We start from the raw sequence: 15,217 nt of genomic DNA on the forward strand, positions 1-15,217 counted from the left end.
CAAAAATCTATCAACCTCTGTCTTAAATATACTCAATGACTGAGCCTCCACAGCCCTCTGTGGTAGAGGATTCCACAGGTTCACCACCCTCTGAGTGAAGAAATTTCTCCTCATCTCAGTCCTAAATGGCCGACCCCTTATTCTGAGACTGTGACCCTTGGTCCTAGACTCCCCAGCCAGGGGAAACATCCTCCCTGCATCTACCCTGTCAAGCCCTGTAAGAATTTTGTATGTTTCAATGAGATCACCTCCAATAGAGTGCTAGATATATTTTATCAATACTATTTATCATTCTGTATCTTGCTATAAGGGGGCTTGATGGGCTGGATGACCGTTTTCCTTGCGTCTCTCATCAGACAGCACAGAAGGAGGCCATTCGGCCCGTCGTGCCTGTGCCGAGTCTTTAAAAGAGCGATCCAATTAGTCCCACTCCCCCTGCCCTTTCCCCAGAGCCCTGCAAATTTTTCCTTTCAAGTATTTATCCAATTCCCTTTTGAAAAGTCACTATTGAATCTGCTTCCACCGCCCCTTCAGGCAGTGCATTCCAGATCCTCATAACTCACTGCGTAAAAAACATTTTTTTAAATTCTCCTCATCTCCCTCCCCCTTCCCAGTTCTTTTGCAAATCTGTGTCATCTGGTGACCAACCCTCCTGCCAGTGGAAACAGTTTCTCCCTTATATTTTAATTTATTTTTACTTTTTATTCAAAGCAACAATATTAGGGTTTGATTTTCCCAATGCAGGCAGCCCTGCCCGCTGACATATCAAAAGATTGTGCCCACGAAATCTCGAGGCGTACATTGCAGCTCCACCCTCGCCCCCCCCCCCCCCCCCCAATGGGCATTTCTAAAATCTGACTTTATTTCTTTTTAATATTGCAATTTGTAAATGCTGCTGTCCTGTCTCCTTCCAGCAGCATGTCATAAGAACATAAGAATTAGGAGCAGGAGTCGGCCACACGGCCCCTCGAGCCTGCTCCGCCACACGGCCCCTCGAGCCTGCTCCGCCACTCGGCCCCTCGAGCCTGCTCCACCACACGGCCCCTCGAGCCTACCCCGCCCTACGGCCCCTCGAGCCTGCCCCGCCCTACGGCCCCTCGAGCCTGCTCCGCCACTCGGCCCCTCGAGCCTGCTCCGCCACTCGGCCCCTCGAGCCTGCTCCACCACACGGCCCCTCGAGCCTGCTCCACCACACGGCCCCTCGAGCCTGCTCCACCACACGGCCCCTCGAGCCTGCTCCGCCACTCGGCCCCTCGAGCCTGCTCCGCCACACGGCCCCTCGAGCCTGCTCCGCCACACGGCCCCTCGAGCCTGCTCCGCCACACGGCCCCTCGAGCCTGCTCCACCACACGGCCCCTCGAGCCTGCTCCACCATTCAATAAGATCATGGCTGATCTTCAACTTCAACTCCACTTTCCCGCCCGATCCCCATATCCCTCGATTCCCCTAGAGTCCAAAAATCTATCGATCTCAGCCTTGAATATACTCAACGATTCAGCATCCACAGCCCTTTGGGGTAGAGAATTTCAAAGATTCACCACCCTCGGAGTGAAGAAATTCCTCCCCGTCTCAGTCTTAAATGGCCGACCCCTTGTTCTGAGACTGTGCCCCCTCGTTCCAGACTCTCCAGCCAGGGGAAAACAGCCTCTCAGCCTCTATGGCCCCTAGACTATGGCCCCTAGTTCTAGACTCTCCAGCCAGGGGCAACAGTCTCTCAGCATCTACCCTGTCAATCCCCCTCAGAATCTTATATGTTTCAATGAGTTCACCTCTCATTCCCTTGGTCTCCCGCTTTCACTGCCCTTTTCTGTTTGATATCAGCTTTTTTGTTGTTGTGTGTGTTTTTAGGTCCTTATTCCTTCTCAATCTGCGACACGAGCAGCTTTAATGATCACACGAAAGGTGGAATTGTGACGGAAGTGAAGATGCCACAAAAGTTGTCGTTCGTAAGTACCTCTCCGTTTACCTTTGGCCATTTAGTGTCAGCTCCTCTGGCCCCCTGCTCCATCACCACTTCGCAATCTCCTCAACGTGAAGGGTAGGGTAACGTAATGGTTATGCTACTGGACTGGATCAGCATCACATTCCCCGGTAGAGCCGTAACGTGACGTGACATGGCATGATGTTCCCAGGCCCGCACCTTGAGCTGGCTTCCGACGATGCTACATGGAGACTGGAACAAGATGGTGGTATAAGCAGGGAGAGTAGAGCACAGAGGTCACTCTCCTCAGATCAGGTCAAAAAAAAGTTAGTGTAGACATCTTGATAATTCAACAGCTTTTTAAATTTAAAAAAAATGGATTGTTTCTGCTTCCCCCCTGAAACAATCCCCCTTCCTGCTGTAAGTGGCATTTTGAGAGTTACTGACTTGTGAATTTATCAGTCATAAGCCCATTCAGTTCCTCCCTCCTTCCCCTCCGAGAGTATCTTCATCACAAGAACATTAGGATCAGGACGAGGTCATTCAGCCCCTCGGGCCTGCTCCACCAGTCAATCAGATCATGGTTGGTCCGCAACTCAACTCCATTGACCTGCCTTTGCTCCATCTCCCTTGATGCCCTCACCTAACAAAAATCTATCGATCTCAGCCTTGAAAGCACCAATTGTCCCAGCAACCACGGCCTTTTGGTGGAGAGCGTTCCAAATTTCTACCAACCTTTGTGTGGAAAAAGTGCTTCCTGATTTCCATCCTGAATGGCCGAGCTCTAATTTAAATACTATGGGGGAAAGATTCGGCTGCTTTGCGCCTCGTTAGCTCCCGAAGAGGGTGCTAACGGGGCGCAAAGCAACTAGTGCCTGGGCGCGGCGCTGCCAACGCCTCCCGACAAATTCAGCGGGAGGTTAGCGGCGGCGGTAACCGTTAGCGCCCCGCGGCGCTGCGCCGCCGGCGATTACGTCACCGCCGTGCGCAGTACCCCGCTCGCGCCCCGGCCATGATCTTCGGTAGTGCCCCCTGACTTACTGGCAGACACTATTTCCGACGGGGTCAGGGGGGGTCTACCTGCGGCCGGGGCGGCCATTTTTGTTGCTGGCCGCCTGCCAGCACCTGCCTCCGCTGCCCCCCCGGCCTTCTGTGAAGCCCCCCCGCGGAGTACAGGGCCCCGGGTCGCGCTGCGCAAGGCCCCTTTAAGAAGGGGAGGAAGGCCTGCAGTACCGCGGCGTGACGTGCCGCAGCGCGTGGTGCTCCCTTGCAGCGCCCCGCTTCCCTCTTGGGGCGCAACCATTCAATTTTGACCGCGGGGGTGCTAATATTTTCTGGAGTAGTGCCAAGGTGAAGTTAGCGCCCCAAAGGGGGCGCGACTCAATTTTTCCCCCATGTCCCCTTGTTCTGGATTTCCCCAAAAGAGGAAATGGTTTTTCTGCATCTACCCTTTCAAATCACTTTTATCATTTTAAGTACCTCGATCAGCTCACTACTCAATCTTTTATACTCAAGGGAATACAAGCCTAGTTTATGCAACCTGTTCCCATAATTTAACCCCCTAAGCCCCAATATGCTAGGAAACCTTTTACGTCAGGTTGCTTGAACTACGAGAGGCAGTGGTGTGGTGTGGGGAGTTTACGCGCTCTTTTGGCCCCGTTGCCATGGTTTTAGTGTAGGTCACTGCTGTTGTGGTGTAGGTTGCCGTGGTTCCGGTGTGGGCAACTTGTTAGCGTGTCCTTGGCCAGTGCCCTAATTGAGAGCACGGGGATCCAGAGGGTCGTTCCCGTGCCAGGTCCTTTCGCTGACTCTCGTCATCTCGATCGCAGAAACCCTTGAAGGAGGCGCTGCAGGAGCCGAAGTATCAGATTTCAGACTTCGGGAAGACAGACAGACACGGAACGCTGCACATCGCGTTCCAGGCTCTCCATCGGTTTGTGAGGAAATCCAGCCGGCTCCCCAAACCCTGGGGAAAGGTGAGCGTTCCCATTACCTGTAGGTGGAAGTGATCCTCGGATAGGCAGCCCTCCACTTCGTTCATCAGACACCTCCGCACTGTGCTATTGAAATTAATCTAGATCTTTGTCAACAATGGCGTCACTGTCAGCTGTGGCTCAGTGGGCAGCGCCCTCGCCTGAGTCAGAAGGTTGTGGGTTCAGAGTCCCACTCCAGGGACTTGAGCACATAAAGCGAGGCTGACACTCCAGTGCAGTGCTGAGGGAGCGCTGCACTGTCGGAGGTGCCGTCTTTTGGATGAGACATTAAACCGAGGCCCCGTCTGCTCTCTCAGGTGGACATAAAGGATCCCAGGGCACTATTTTGAAGAAGAGCAGGAGAGTTATCCCTGGTGTCCTGGCCAACATTTATCCCTCAATCAACATCACTAAAACCAATTATCTGGTCATTGCTGTTTGTGGGAGCTTGCTGTGTGCAAATGGCTGCTACATTTCCTACATTACAACAGTGACTACATTTCAAAATGGACTTCATTGTCTGTGAAGCACTTTGGATCATCCTGCGCTTGTGAAAGGCACAGTAACAATGCAAGTCTTTCTTTTACCCAGAAGGACATTGCAAATGTTGATCCTTGATTTCCCATCCTTCATTGAAATCCCTCACCTTGACGAGCACAACTGGTCACCAAAATGCTACTCTTAGCTCATTGACGAGCAGAGGTTAAAATAAAATGTGTATTTAAAATGTACTAACTGAAGCCGCTCCTGGTTGCCGTTTCTCTTCAAGGACGATGCGGAGCTCTTAGTAGCCATCGCAAAGAAGCTGAGTGAGGAGGTCCCATCTATCGTAAGCGAAGAGCCCCTGGATGAGGATTTGGTGAGAAAACTGGCCTACGTCGCCACGGGCAACCTGAGCCCCATCAATGCATTCATTGGCGGCATCGCTGCACAGGAAGTGATGAAGGTAAGAGAGAAGTGAAGCCAATCACCGACACTTTGTGACATGGGAGAGTTTGATTTCAGTTTGGAGCGGTGCCATCATGTGGTTGGACGCTGGTTAAATCTCGTGATCTTCGGTCACAATCGCAGCCGTGATATCGCCGGCGGCAACAGGCGGGGGCTGGGGCTTCTCTTCTGATGCGTGGGGAAGAAAGATCAGCAGAGGGTTTAGCCCCGGGGACAGCGTGCGATAACGGCTCGTTGTTAAGCACTCATCGCGGCTTGGGAATGGTATGCTGTGGAGGAAAGATGTGAAAGATCTACGGGAAACCACACCTCTTTAGAACAGAGATGAGGAGGAATTTCTTCACCCAGAGAGTGGTGAACCTGTGGAATTCTCTACCACACAAGGCAGTTGAGGCCAATTCATTAAATATATTCAAGAAGGAGTTAGATATATTTCTTGAGGCTAAAGGGATCAAGGGATATGGGGAGAAAGCAGGGACAGGGTACTGAGTTTGGATGATCAGCCATGATCTCATTGAATGGCGGAATAGGCTCGAGGGGCCGAATGGCCTGCTCCTGCTCCTATCTTCTATGTTTCACGGTCTCGGTGCTGGCCCTGGTCTTGGTGCCGGCCCTGGTGTCGATGCAGGTTCGAACCTCTTGTTCAAAGCTGCTTTTCTACGATGTTAATTCCAAGTCTGGGAGTCAGTGTAGGTGAGCACTGCTTTGTGTAGCGTTGGGGGCGATTTTGCCAGCCCTGGGGAGGCGGGACTGCTGGGAAAATGGCAGAATTTGGGGGCGGGTTCCCAACCCGCCTCCATGCCATCTTCCCGGGAGGCGGGTAGCCGCCCCGCGCCGGGTCCCGTCTCCTTGGAGGCGGGAAGGGATTAAAGCCTATTAACTGCCTGTTAACAGGTAGTTAACAGGCAGAAAATAGGATTATCCCGTTTTTGCCCTCACAAGTGCGGGCTTCCCAAAAGCTCCAAACCACGCCAGGTCAGCGAGGCGAGTACTGGGTCGGAGGGGTCCAAAAGTGTGCTGTGAAGGTAAGTGATGGGTGCAAGAGTGTAAAGGTGAGTATCTGAGGTAAGTGCAAAGTGTTTTTAAAAGTGTACTTACCTTTATTTCTTCCTGCAGACTTCAATCGGTGTGTATGCGGAGAGTCTCGGACCTCCGTGTTGGAGATGACAGATGGACGTTGCATTCTCAGATTTCTGTAAAAGAAAGAAGGTTGACGAGGTCTTGTATGCAAGAACTCATCAAACTACAAAGAATGTTACAGAGATTCACAGAGCTATTAAACGATGACCATTCATCTGTCAATTTTTTGACAGATGACACGTCCTACGCTGACGTGCTCTGCAACCGGCTTCCCCTTAATTGGCCTGCTAAGCCCACTGGGTGGGCTTAACAAGGTCAACCAAGGGAAAATAGCGTGGGTTGGCCACAAATTGATGGAGGCGGGACTAAAATCCGACAAGCAGCAGTCCCACCTCCAACGCGCCCCCATTGACAAAATCGCCCCCTTTGAGTCACATTTATCCAGATTATGAGAAATGAATTCAACAACATAAACACCAGGAGCTGACTCATGGAGTATGGCTTCCCAGAATCTGAATGAAAATAAAAGCATAAAGGCAGCCAAAATCTGGATTAATAACGTCCTCCTAGTGATGTCATCGCTGTCTCTCAGCCCTCTATTGACCGCTGCCCTTGCTGTTGTTTCAGGCCTGTACCGGGAAGTTCATGCCGCTCAACCAGTGGATGTACTTCGATGCACTCGAGTGTTTGGCTGAAGAAAGTGAAGAAGTCCTTTCAACTGAAGAAACCTGTCAGCCTGTAAGTGTCCACAGGATCACGCTCTACCCACCTCTGGCTCACTATATATCTCTCTGTAAAGACCCTTTCTCCATGAAGCCTTTGTGTAACTAAATGTGCCATTGATGAATGAGTAAGAAAGAAAAAAAAGAAAGACTTGCATTTCTATAGCGCCTTTCACGACCACCGGATGTCCCAAAGCGCTTTGCAGCCAATGAAGTACTTTATTTTTTTGAAGTGTAGCCACTGTTGTAATGTAGGAAACGCAGCAGCCAATATACGCACAGCAAGCTCCCACAAACAGCAATGTGATAATGACCAGATCATCTGCTTTTAGCGATGTTGGTTGAGGGACAAATGTTAAATATAAATATGCTCTTCTTCGAAATAGTACCATGGAATCTTTTACGTCCACCTGAGAGAGCAGACGGGGCCTCGGTTTAACGTCTCATCCGAAAGACGGCACCTCCGACAGTGCAGCATTCCCTCAGCACTGCACTGGGAGCAACAGCCTAGATTTTTGTGCTCAAGTCTCTGGTGTGGAACTTGAACCCACAACCTTCTGACTCAGAGGCGAGGGTGCTGCCCACTGAGCCACAACTGACACTGTAGGAACATAGGAACAGGAGTAGGCCATTCAGCCCCTCGAGCCTGTTCCGCCAATCAATGAGATCATGGCTGATCTGTATCTTAACTCCATTGACCCGCCTTGGCTCCATATACCTTAATATGCTTTCCGAGCAAAAATTTATGGATTCCAGATTTAAAATGATTAATTGAGCTAGCATTTGCTGCTTTTTGTGGGAGATTGTTCCACACTTTGTGGGAATTAATGTTTCCTAACTTCACTCCTGAGTGGCCTGGCTCTGATTGTAAGGTTATGTTCCCTTGTCCTGGACTCCCCCATCAGCAGAAAACGTTTCTCTCCCTCTACCCTATCAATTCCTTTTAAAATCCAAAAAAATCTGAATCAAATCACCCTTTAACCTTCTATATTCCAGAGAATACAAGCCTAGTTTATGTAATCTCATAATCTAACCCTTGGAGCCCTGGTAACATTCTGGTGAATCTGCGCTGCCCTCCTTCCAAGGCCAATATATCCTTTCGAAGGTGCGGTGCCCAGAACTGTGCACAGTGCTCCAGATGTGGTCTAACCAAGGCTTTGTACAGCTGCAGCAAAACTTCCTCCCCTTCATATTCTAGACCTCTATTTATAGAGGCCAACATTCCACTAGCCTTTGATTATTTTTTGTACCTGACCACTATATTTCAGTGATCTGTGTACATGGACCCCTAAATCTCTTTGGACCTCCACTGTTCCTAGCTTTTCACCATTTAGGTACTCGGATCTATCCTTTTTTGCTCCAAAATGGATGACCTCACATTTACCAATGTCAGCCATGGCTCAGTGGGCAGCACCCTCGCCTCTGGGTCAGAAGGTTGTGGGTTCAAGTCCCGCTCCAGAGACTTGAACACAAAAATCTCAACTGAAACTCCAGTGCAGTGCTGAGGGAGTGCTGTTTGTGGGAGCTTGCTGTGCGCAAATTGGCTGTCACGTTTCCTACATTACAGCAGTGCCTACACTTGAAAAGTGCTGAGGTCGTTGAAATCCATCTGCCACTCACTTAATCTGTCAATCTTTCAGGGCGTCCCAAACCTTTACCGTCAATGAAATACTTTTCGTAATGTGGGAAACGCGGCATCCAATTTGCGCACAGCAAGGTCCCACAAACAGCAATGAAATAAATGACCAGATAATCTGTTTTAGGTGTTGGGTGAGGGATTATTGTTGGTCAGGACACCAGAGCTCCCCTGCTCTTCTTCGAATAGTCCCCTGGGATCATTTACGTGCACCCGAGAGGGTAGACGGGGCCTCGGTTTAACGTCTCATCCGAAAGATGCCACCTCCAACAGTGCAGCACTCCCTCAGCACCGCACTGGCGTGTCAGCCGAGAGTTTTGAGCTCAAGGCTCTGGAGTGGGACTTGAACCCACAACCTTCTGACTCAGAGGAGAGGGTGCCACCCACTTTTTTTTCTATATATTTATTGAACATTAAAAACATTTACAACATCGTGATCATTCCATTGTATCATACAAATCCATTCCGCCGCTCTGCACAGCCATTCCTCCAACACATATTAACATCAAAACCTGAAGTTTAATTTGTCTCTCGTATCATATATTAATCTATTGTACTTTAAAAAATAATCATAATATACTATCTTTAAATTCCTTTCTGAATAAAACAGCCACAGATCCTTATAAATGTTCTTTTAGCTTATATTTAAAATACTCTTTTAGATTTATTCTCCTCCCCTTAAAAAACAGAGCATTCCTTCTTTGCACAATCACGAATCTATCCAAACTGAACATTAAATTAATTGTCGCTCCACTAGACTCGGCCAGACTCTCCTGCAATCCCCATCTCAAAATTGAGTCCCACGGGATTCCCATTCCCGCTCTTCGATCCCCACCCAGCAAAAAAATCTCTCACAACTGTCGAACATAGTATTTAAAGTCATTTAACAGTAAATGGGACAGAGTCTCATCCCGTGTCCCACACACTGGGCAAGTTGCCCCCTCCACTCGCCCAATCTTACACAAGACCGTCATGGTAAAAATCCAGTTATGAGCCAATTTGAAATCAAGTTGAATCCACTCTGGACATTTATAATTCGCCCACACTCCCTTCCAAATCCTGTTGAAGTCCAGCTGTGGGTATATACTCTGCCAAAACTCCTGACCAACAGGTGTCTTGAATCTCCATTCTCTAAATACCCCATAGAAATCTCGAATGTTGCAGTTGTCAAATTAGACCAACTCTTCCCCTTTCTCCAGCTGAAAGCTTGGAAAAGCGGGACACATTTTGCTTCCTTTGGAGATTTCCGCATTTATTTCTTCCATCCAATCCTGTGGCATTGCCTTCACAATCTTCTCATACATGATTCCTATTGCTTTTCCTTCTACCTCCTGATCCTCCTCCCACACCATGTCCCTCACTATCGCTTCTGGCAACCAACCTGGAATTACCTCGTATAATACATCTTTCACACATATAATACCAGCTTTTATAAAAGCTTGATTAAATAATACCTCTCCTTCATTGTTGACCCACCTGTTCAAAAATAAGGGCTGTTCTAAAAATTCCTCAGCACCCTTGGGCATAAGCTGCACACTTTTTAAAAATTGGGCCCAAGTCTCTACAACCCCTTTATAAAACCTAGGAAGAGAGGTTAGATCGATTTCAAAAACATATTATTGTATTCCATATAAAATATTCCCTGCCCTCCCATCCCACTTAGTTTTTTTTTTAAATGCTCTTCCAAAAACTTGTATTTGATTTCTGAAGAAATCTCTTCACCCATTTGATTCTAAAGGATTTTTTTCTTCAAATCAATATCTGGGAAATTGAGTCCTCCCTGATTTCTCCGTCCAATGATGGTATTGTAACCAACCAAGGCTGGTTTCCCTTCCCATTAAGAACTTCACACAAGCCTCTCGGATTGACTTTTCCACCCACTCAGGAATATCCTCCACCATCAATAAGTACCATAGCTTAGATAGCAGGAGAGCGGACACCTCTGTCACTCTTCCTTGCACTTTCAACCACCTTCTTTCCCATCTTCCCAAAATCTTTTTAATTTTCATAACCTTCAGTTCCCAATTTAATCGATCCACTTCATCCCTGTCTTTCTTACACCCCATATGCACCCCCAGAACTTCCAAAACCTCCACCACCTTAAAGGGACTTTCCTCCAACCATTGCCCCCCTACCCCTCCCTGCAACCAGGCATTGGGACTTACGATAATTCACTCTGGCTCCTGAAGCTCTACAATCCTCCTCCATTGCTCCCATAGCTTTCCTCACTGACTCCCCATCTCTCAACATTAAGTTTGTGTCATCTGCATATTGGTGTATCACCGACACCCGCCCAGAACTGGGAACCACAATCCCAACTACGCCTTGTCCCTTTCGCATCATGTAACCAAATGGTTCTGCTACCAATGTGTACAACAATGGGGACAGGGGACAACCCTGTCTCACTGACCTCTGTATCAGAAAATACTTGGATAAAAAACCATTACATTTAACACAGCTAAATATGTTTGAATAAAAAATCCATATCCACTCAATGAAATTTTCCCAAAACGAAATGCTTCCAAAACCATCAATAAAAACTCATGAGAGACCCTGTCAAAGGCTTTCTCTTGATCTATCTTTAACACATAAGCCTCCCTCCAACTCTCTTTCATGAGCTCTATCGCATCTCGGATTGAGACCATAGAGTCTGCGATGTCCCGGCCTATGACTCCATAGGACTGAGAGGGCAAAACTATCTGCGGCATCACCTCCTTCATACGATTTGCCATAACCCTCGCCAAGATCTTATAATCCATTTTTAATAATGTGATGGGCCTCCAATTCTTCAGATCCCTTCTATCCCCTTTATTTTTGTAAGCTAAGCTTATGATACCTCTCCTCATAGTTGGACAAATGTAAGAAGTCACACAACACCAGGTTATAGTCCAACAGTTTTATTTGAAATCACAAGCTTTCAGAGCGCTGCTCCTTCATCAGGTGAAGTGGGGCGATGCATAAAGACACAGCTTATATAGTCAGAGAATAATGCCAGATGATCACAGGTAATCTTTCTAACTGCCATAGTTGGGGTCAAGCTTCCCTCAATTTTAATCTTCTTAAAACCTCTAAGAGCAATGGACTTTAAATCTCTAAAAATTCTTTATAAAATTCTGGACTTAATCCATCGGACCCTGGGCTTTTCCCTCCCTTCATTCCACTTATTGCTACATTTATTTCCGCTAATCCTACTTCTTTGTCACACATGCTTCTCTCATCCTCCTTTAAACCCTCGTCAATAAAAGCACTAGCATTCACCACCGCCAATTTGGAAATGTCTTCTTTTGTATATAACCCTTGATAAAAGCTGCTAGCCGCCTCCAAAATCTCCCCACTTTCATTAATGATCTTCTCCCCAACCTTCAACTCTCCAATTAATGAGAATCTCTGTCACAGCTTCTCTTGCTCTAGAAGATATCTGGTGCATCTTTCGCCCTCCAATGCATCTTTAGCCTTTGCCTGGAGAATGGCCCCCTTGCATTTTTCAGGTTGCAATAATTCCCACTATTCCTTTAGCACCCGGAACTTAGTCTCCGCTCCCTTATCCCCTCCGTCAACTGCTTTACAGATATCCGTAAATCTTCTGTTTATATTCTCTCCTCGACGCCGGTTAGCTGCTGCTCTCTCCCATAACGTACCGAAAAAACTTTTACCTCATATTTGAAATTGTCCCACCAAACGCTTCCTTCTTTCAAGAATAAAGGCTCCTTCCGAGCATCCTTTATTATATTTAAAATCCCTTCTTTAGAAGCAATTTCTTTCAGGTATTGATTGTTTAAAATCCACACCCCTGGACTGATCTTAACTCTGCTGTTCCTAATTCTAAGAACCAAAGCCCAGTGGTCACTAAAAAATACTTTTTTGTAATAAATCTCCATCACCTCAGAACTTAACCCTTCCCACATTAACACACCATCTATTTGGCTCTGTTTTAAAACATCACCCACCCAACCTCTTCTGGAGAACTCCCTTTTTATGGGGTTCCGATCTGTCCATAAGTCTCTCATTTAAATTTGCCATCATTTTTACAATCATCCCTCTGGAGTTATCGGCCCAGAAATTCGGGTCGGAGGCTTCCCGCGGGTGCAAGCCTCCGACCTGCACTTACCTAGCGCGCCGGCCGTTGAGCTGTGGGCCCGCGTGGGATTCCGATCCTGGGCCTGCTCCAACGGCCGGCGCGCAGTGCTTGCGTATCCCAGGGGCGCAGTTAGTTCGATGCGTCCCCATGGATCATGTGGGCCATGAAGAACCAATCGGAGCAGGGAAATGCCCATTCATAAAATTGACAGGAAGCGCTGTCAAAACTATAAATACTATAAGCCCCAAAACATCACTAAAACTTCAAATAATTTTTTTTTTATCACATTTTTAAAATAACTATAAATTACATAAAATAACTATTTTAAACAATTTAAATTTTTGAAAAAATTAATTACATTTTCTAACGGGGCTAAAAATAAACTTACCTTTAAAGTATTTTAAAATAATAAACCTGTGGGGGAAAAAATGTTTTAATTTTAATTAATTCACCACTTACCTTGTTAAAAGCTGGCCTTGCGCCTACTTTTTACATGTGTAATTCCTGGAGACTTACCCTCCCGGAGAAACCTGGAAACAAAACGTCTCCGGCGCACGCGTTCGACCTCTGAACCCCTTCCTTTAAGGAAACGGAAGTTCTGGTTTCCCGCGCATGCGCAGTGCATGCACGAAACCGGCACTTCCGTTGGGCCTACGGGTGAGTAACCCGTGCGTACTCACCTGTGGAGACCCGAATTTCTGGGCCATCATCCTTAAAGGTCATCTGGGCTGCAATGTCCATCCGAGATAAAAATACATTAAAATCCCCCACTATACAAGGGTTCTCCACCTCTGCCACTTCAGTGAATAACCACCAAAAAAACTTGCGACGCTTGCACTGGTCGTTCGGTGCATAGATATTAAAGAGATCGCAATTAAATTCCTCCATTTTTGCCTTTAGCCATAAAAATCTCCCCTCAGTGACCTTGTCCACCAAGGCAACGTTCTCTTTTAAGGACGGACTCACCAAAACAGCCACCCCTCTACGGTTATTGTTTGCACAACTTGCAAACACCTCTCCCTTCCAAACCTTCCGAACTCTTTCTAGAATATCCTCATCCCAAAAGGTTTATTGCAGACACAACAAGTTAGTGCCTTTAAAACCCTGCAACAACTGCTGCAATTTCTTCTCACCCCTCAGTCCGTTCACATTAATCGAGACTAATGTGATCATGGCTCCAAATAAGGGAAGTGTGCCTGATAATCTCCCCATCATTTAATTTCTGACCCTTCCCTTCTCTCATGCTCCATCCCAACTTTTCAGGCAGCTGTTGCTTTCTCCTGCAGCCTTCAGCTCTTTTTCACCTCCTGTTTGAAACTTCCCTGCAGTTTCAGCCTCTTCCTTACATTAGATTTGGGCCGAGGAGCTGCCCCTTCTGCCCCTCACTAACCTTTCCCTTTCCATACGATGCCACCCCACCCCCCACTTCCATGTCTCTGTCCCCCTCCGATTCCTCACTCTCGAGCTCTTCTGTAACCTCCCGTCCCTCTTCCCTGTCAGATACATAGGACTGGATTTTCCAAGCCCCGAGGAGGCGGGTTTGGAGGCGGGAGTGGTGGGAAAATTGCAGAATCGGGGGGCAGGAACCCATCCCGCCCCTAACCTGCCTCCGTGCCTATGTCCCAGGAGGCGGGTACCCGACCTGTGCTGGGAGCCGCCTCCCCGAGGCAGGAAGGGGATTAATGCCAATTAACTGTCTGTTAACAGGTAGTTAACAGGCAGTTTTTTGCCTAATCCCTATTTTTAGCCCTGAAGTGTGGGCTGTCCAATGGCTCCGAACCTCGCCAAGTTAGCAAGGCGGGCCGTCGGTCTGCAGGGGTTGGAGGGGTCGAGATGTCCGTTGTGCAGGGGAGTGATTGGTGCATGTGTGCAGAGGTAAGTATGTGAGGTAAGTGTAAAGTGTTTTAATAAATTTTACTTACCTTTACTTTCTCCTGCAGGCTTCCTTCCTTCAGTTCTCGGGAGTCCCTCAGCTCACCGGCACAGAAAGCAGAATGGCCGCTGAACTGTCAAAAGCTGCAGCCTCTGCTTTCTGGTCTGGAGAGATCTCTAACTGAGTCTGAGTAGAAGGACTCAAGTTAGAAGACAGATTGTCAGTGTTTGACAGCTTCACAGAGCTGTCTAACGCTGATTTTTCATCTGTCAAAAGCTCTTGACAGATGAAATGTCAATCACTGACGTCACCAGTAACCAGGTGTCCCTTAATTGGCCTGCTGAGCCCGCTGGGTGGGCTTAACAAGGTCAATCAAGGGAAAATAGCGTGGGTTGGCCACAAGTCGATGGAGGCGGGGCTACAACCCAAAAAGTGGGAGTCCCGCCTCCAAAAGCTCCCCATTGACAAAATCGAGCCCATAATCTCCCTTAGAGAGTCTTCCTGCTATCACGGTTTCTCCAGCACTCCCTTCGGCCTCACCCCACCGCTGACCCTTGCTCCCTGTTTCTTCTCTCTCTGGGACAATGGCGCATCTGCACCTATCTTGCTCCCTGCTGTTGTCTTTGTCTCCCTGCTCCCGTCCAGCTGCCCCTTTAAGGCTCCTGCCTCTTGCACCCTGTCTTGCTCCCTGAGATGTCCGACTCCCCATCTTTCTTTGAAGTACTTACACTTACCCTGCACCCCGCTCCCGCCTCCTCTTCCCCCCGCGGACACCAGATTTTTTATTGAGAGCCGAGCCGTATTATGGCTCGACTCTGCCCTCGACCCGTGCTGCCCTCTGCTGTCTTTGTCCGTTTCCACCCTACTTGGTGTGTTTTCCACCATTTCCATCCTGTTCTCTGCTCCGCAATTTTCTGCCTCTTCCTGCGCTCTTTTCTCCTTCCATTCATCAGCTGTGTCCTCCACCTGCTCCGCTCCTGCAGCCG

The 15,217-nt window shown here is 48.1% G+C and overlaps 1 protein-coding gene across 2 annotated transcripts in view; it reads left to right on the top strand.

Moving 5' to 3' along the window:
- Positions 1-15,217, top strand: part of LOC147111264 (ubiquitin-like modifier-activating enzyme 1) — a 316,654-nt gene that overhangs the window by 36,081 nt on the left and 265,356 nt on the right. For both annotated transcript variants that reach the window (XM_086002004.1, XM_086002003.1), the window contains exons 8-11: positions 1,849-1,946; positions 3,751-3,897; positions 4,664-4,840; positions 6,550-6,660. In XM_086002004.1, coding sequence (XP_085858130.1) covers positions 1,849-1,946; positions 3,751-3,897; positions 4,664-4,840; positions 6,550-6,660 — 533 coding nt within the window. The remainder of the gene's footprint in view (positions 1-1,848; positions 1,947-3,750; positions 3,898-4,663; positions 4,841-6,549; positions 6,661-15,217) is intronic.

This window comes from Somniosus microcephalus, chromosome 11 (assembly GCF_052327205.1).
Source record: "Somniosus microcephalus isolate GS21.2 chromosome 11, FLI_Smic_1.0, whole genome shotgun sequence".
Taxonomy (NCBI): domain Eukaryota; kingdom Metazoa; phylum Chordata; class Chondrichthyes; order Squaliformes; family Somniosidae; genus Somniosus; species Somniosus microcephalus.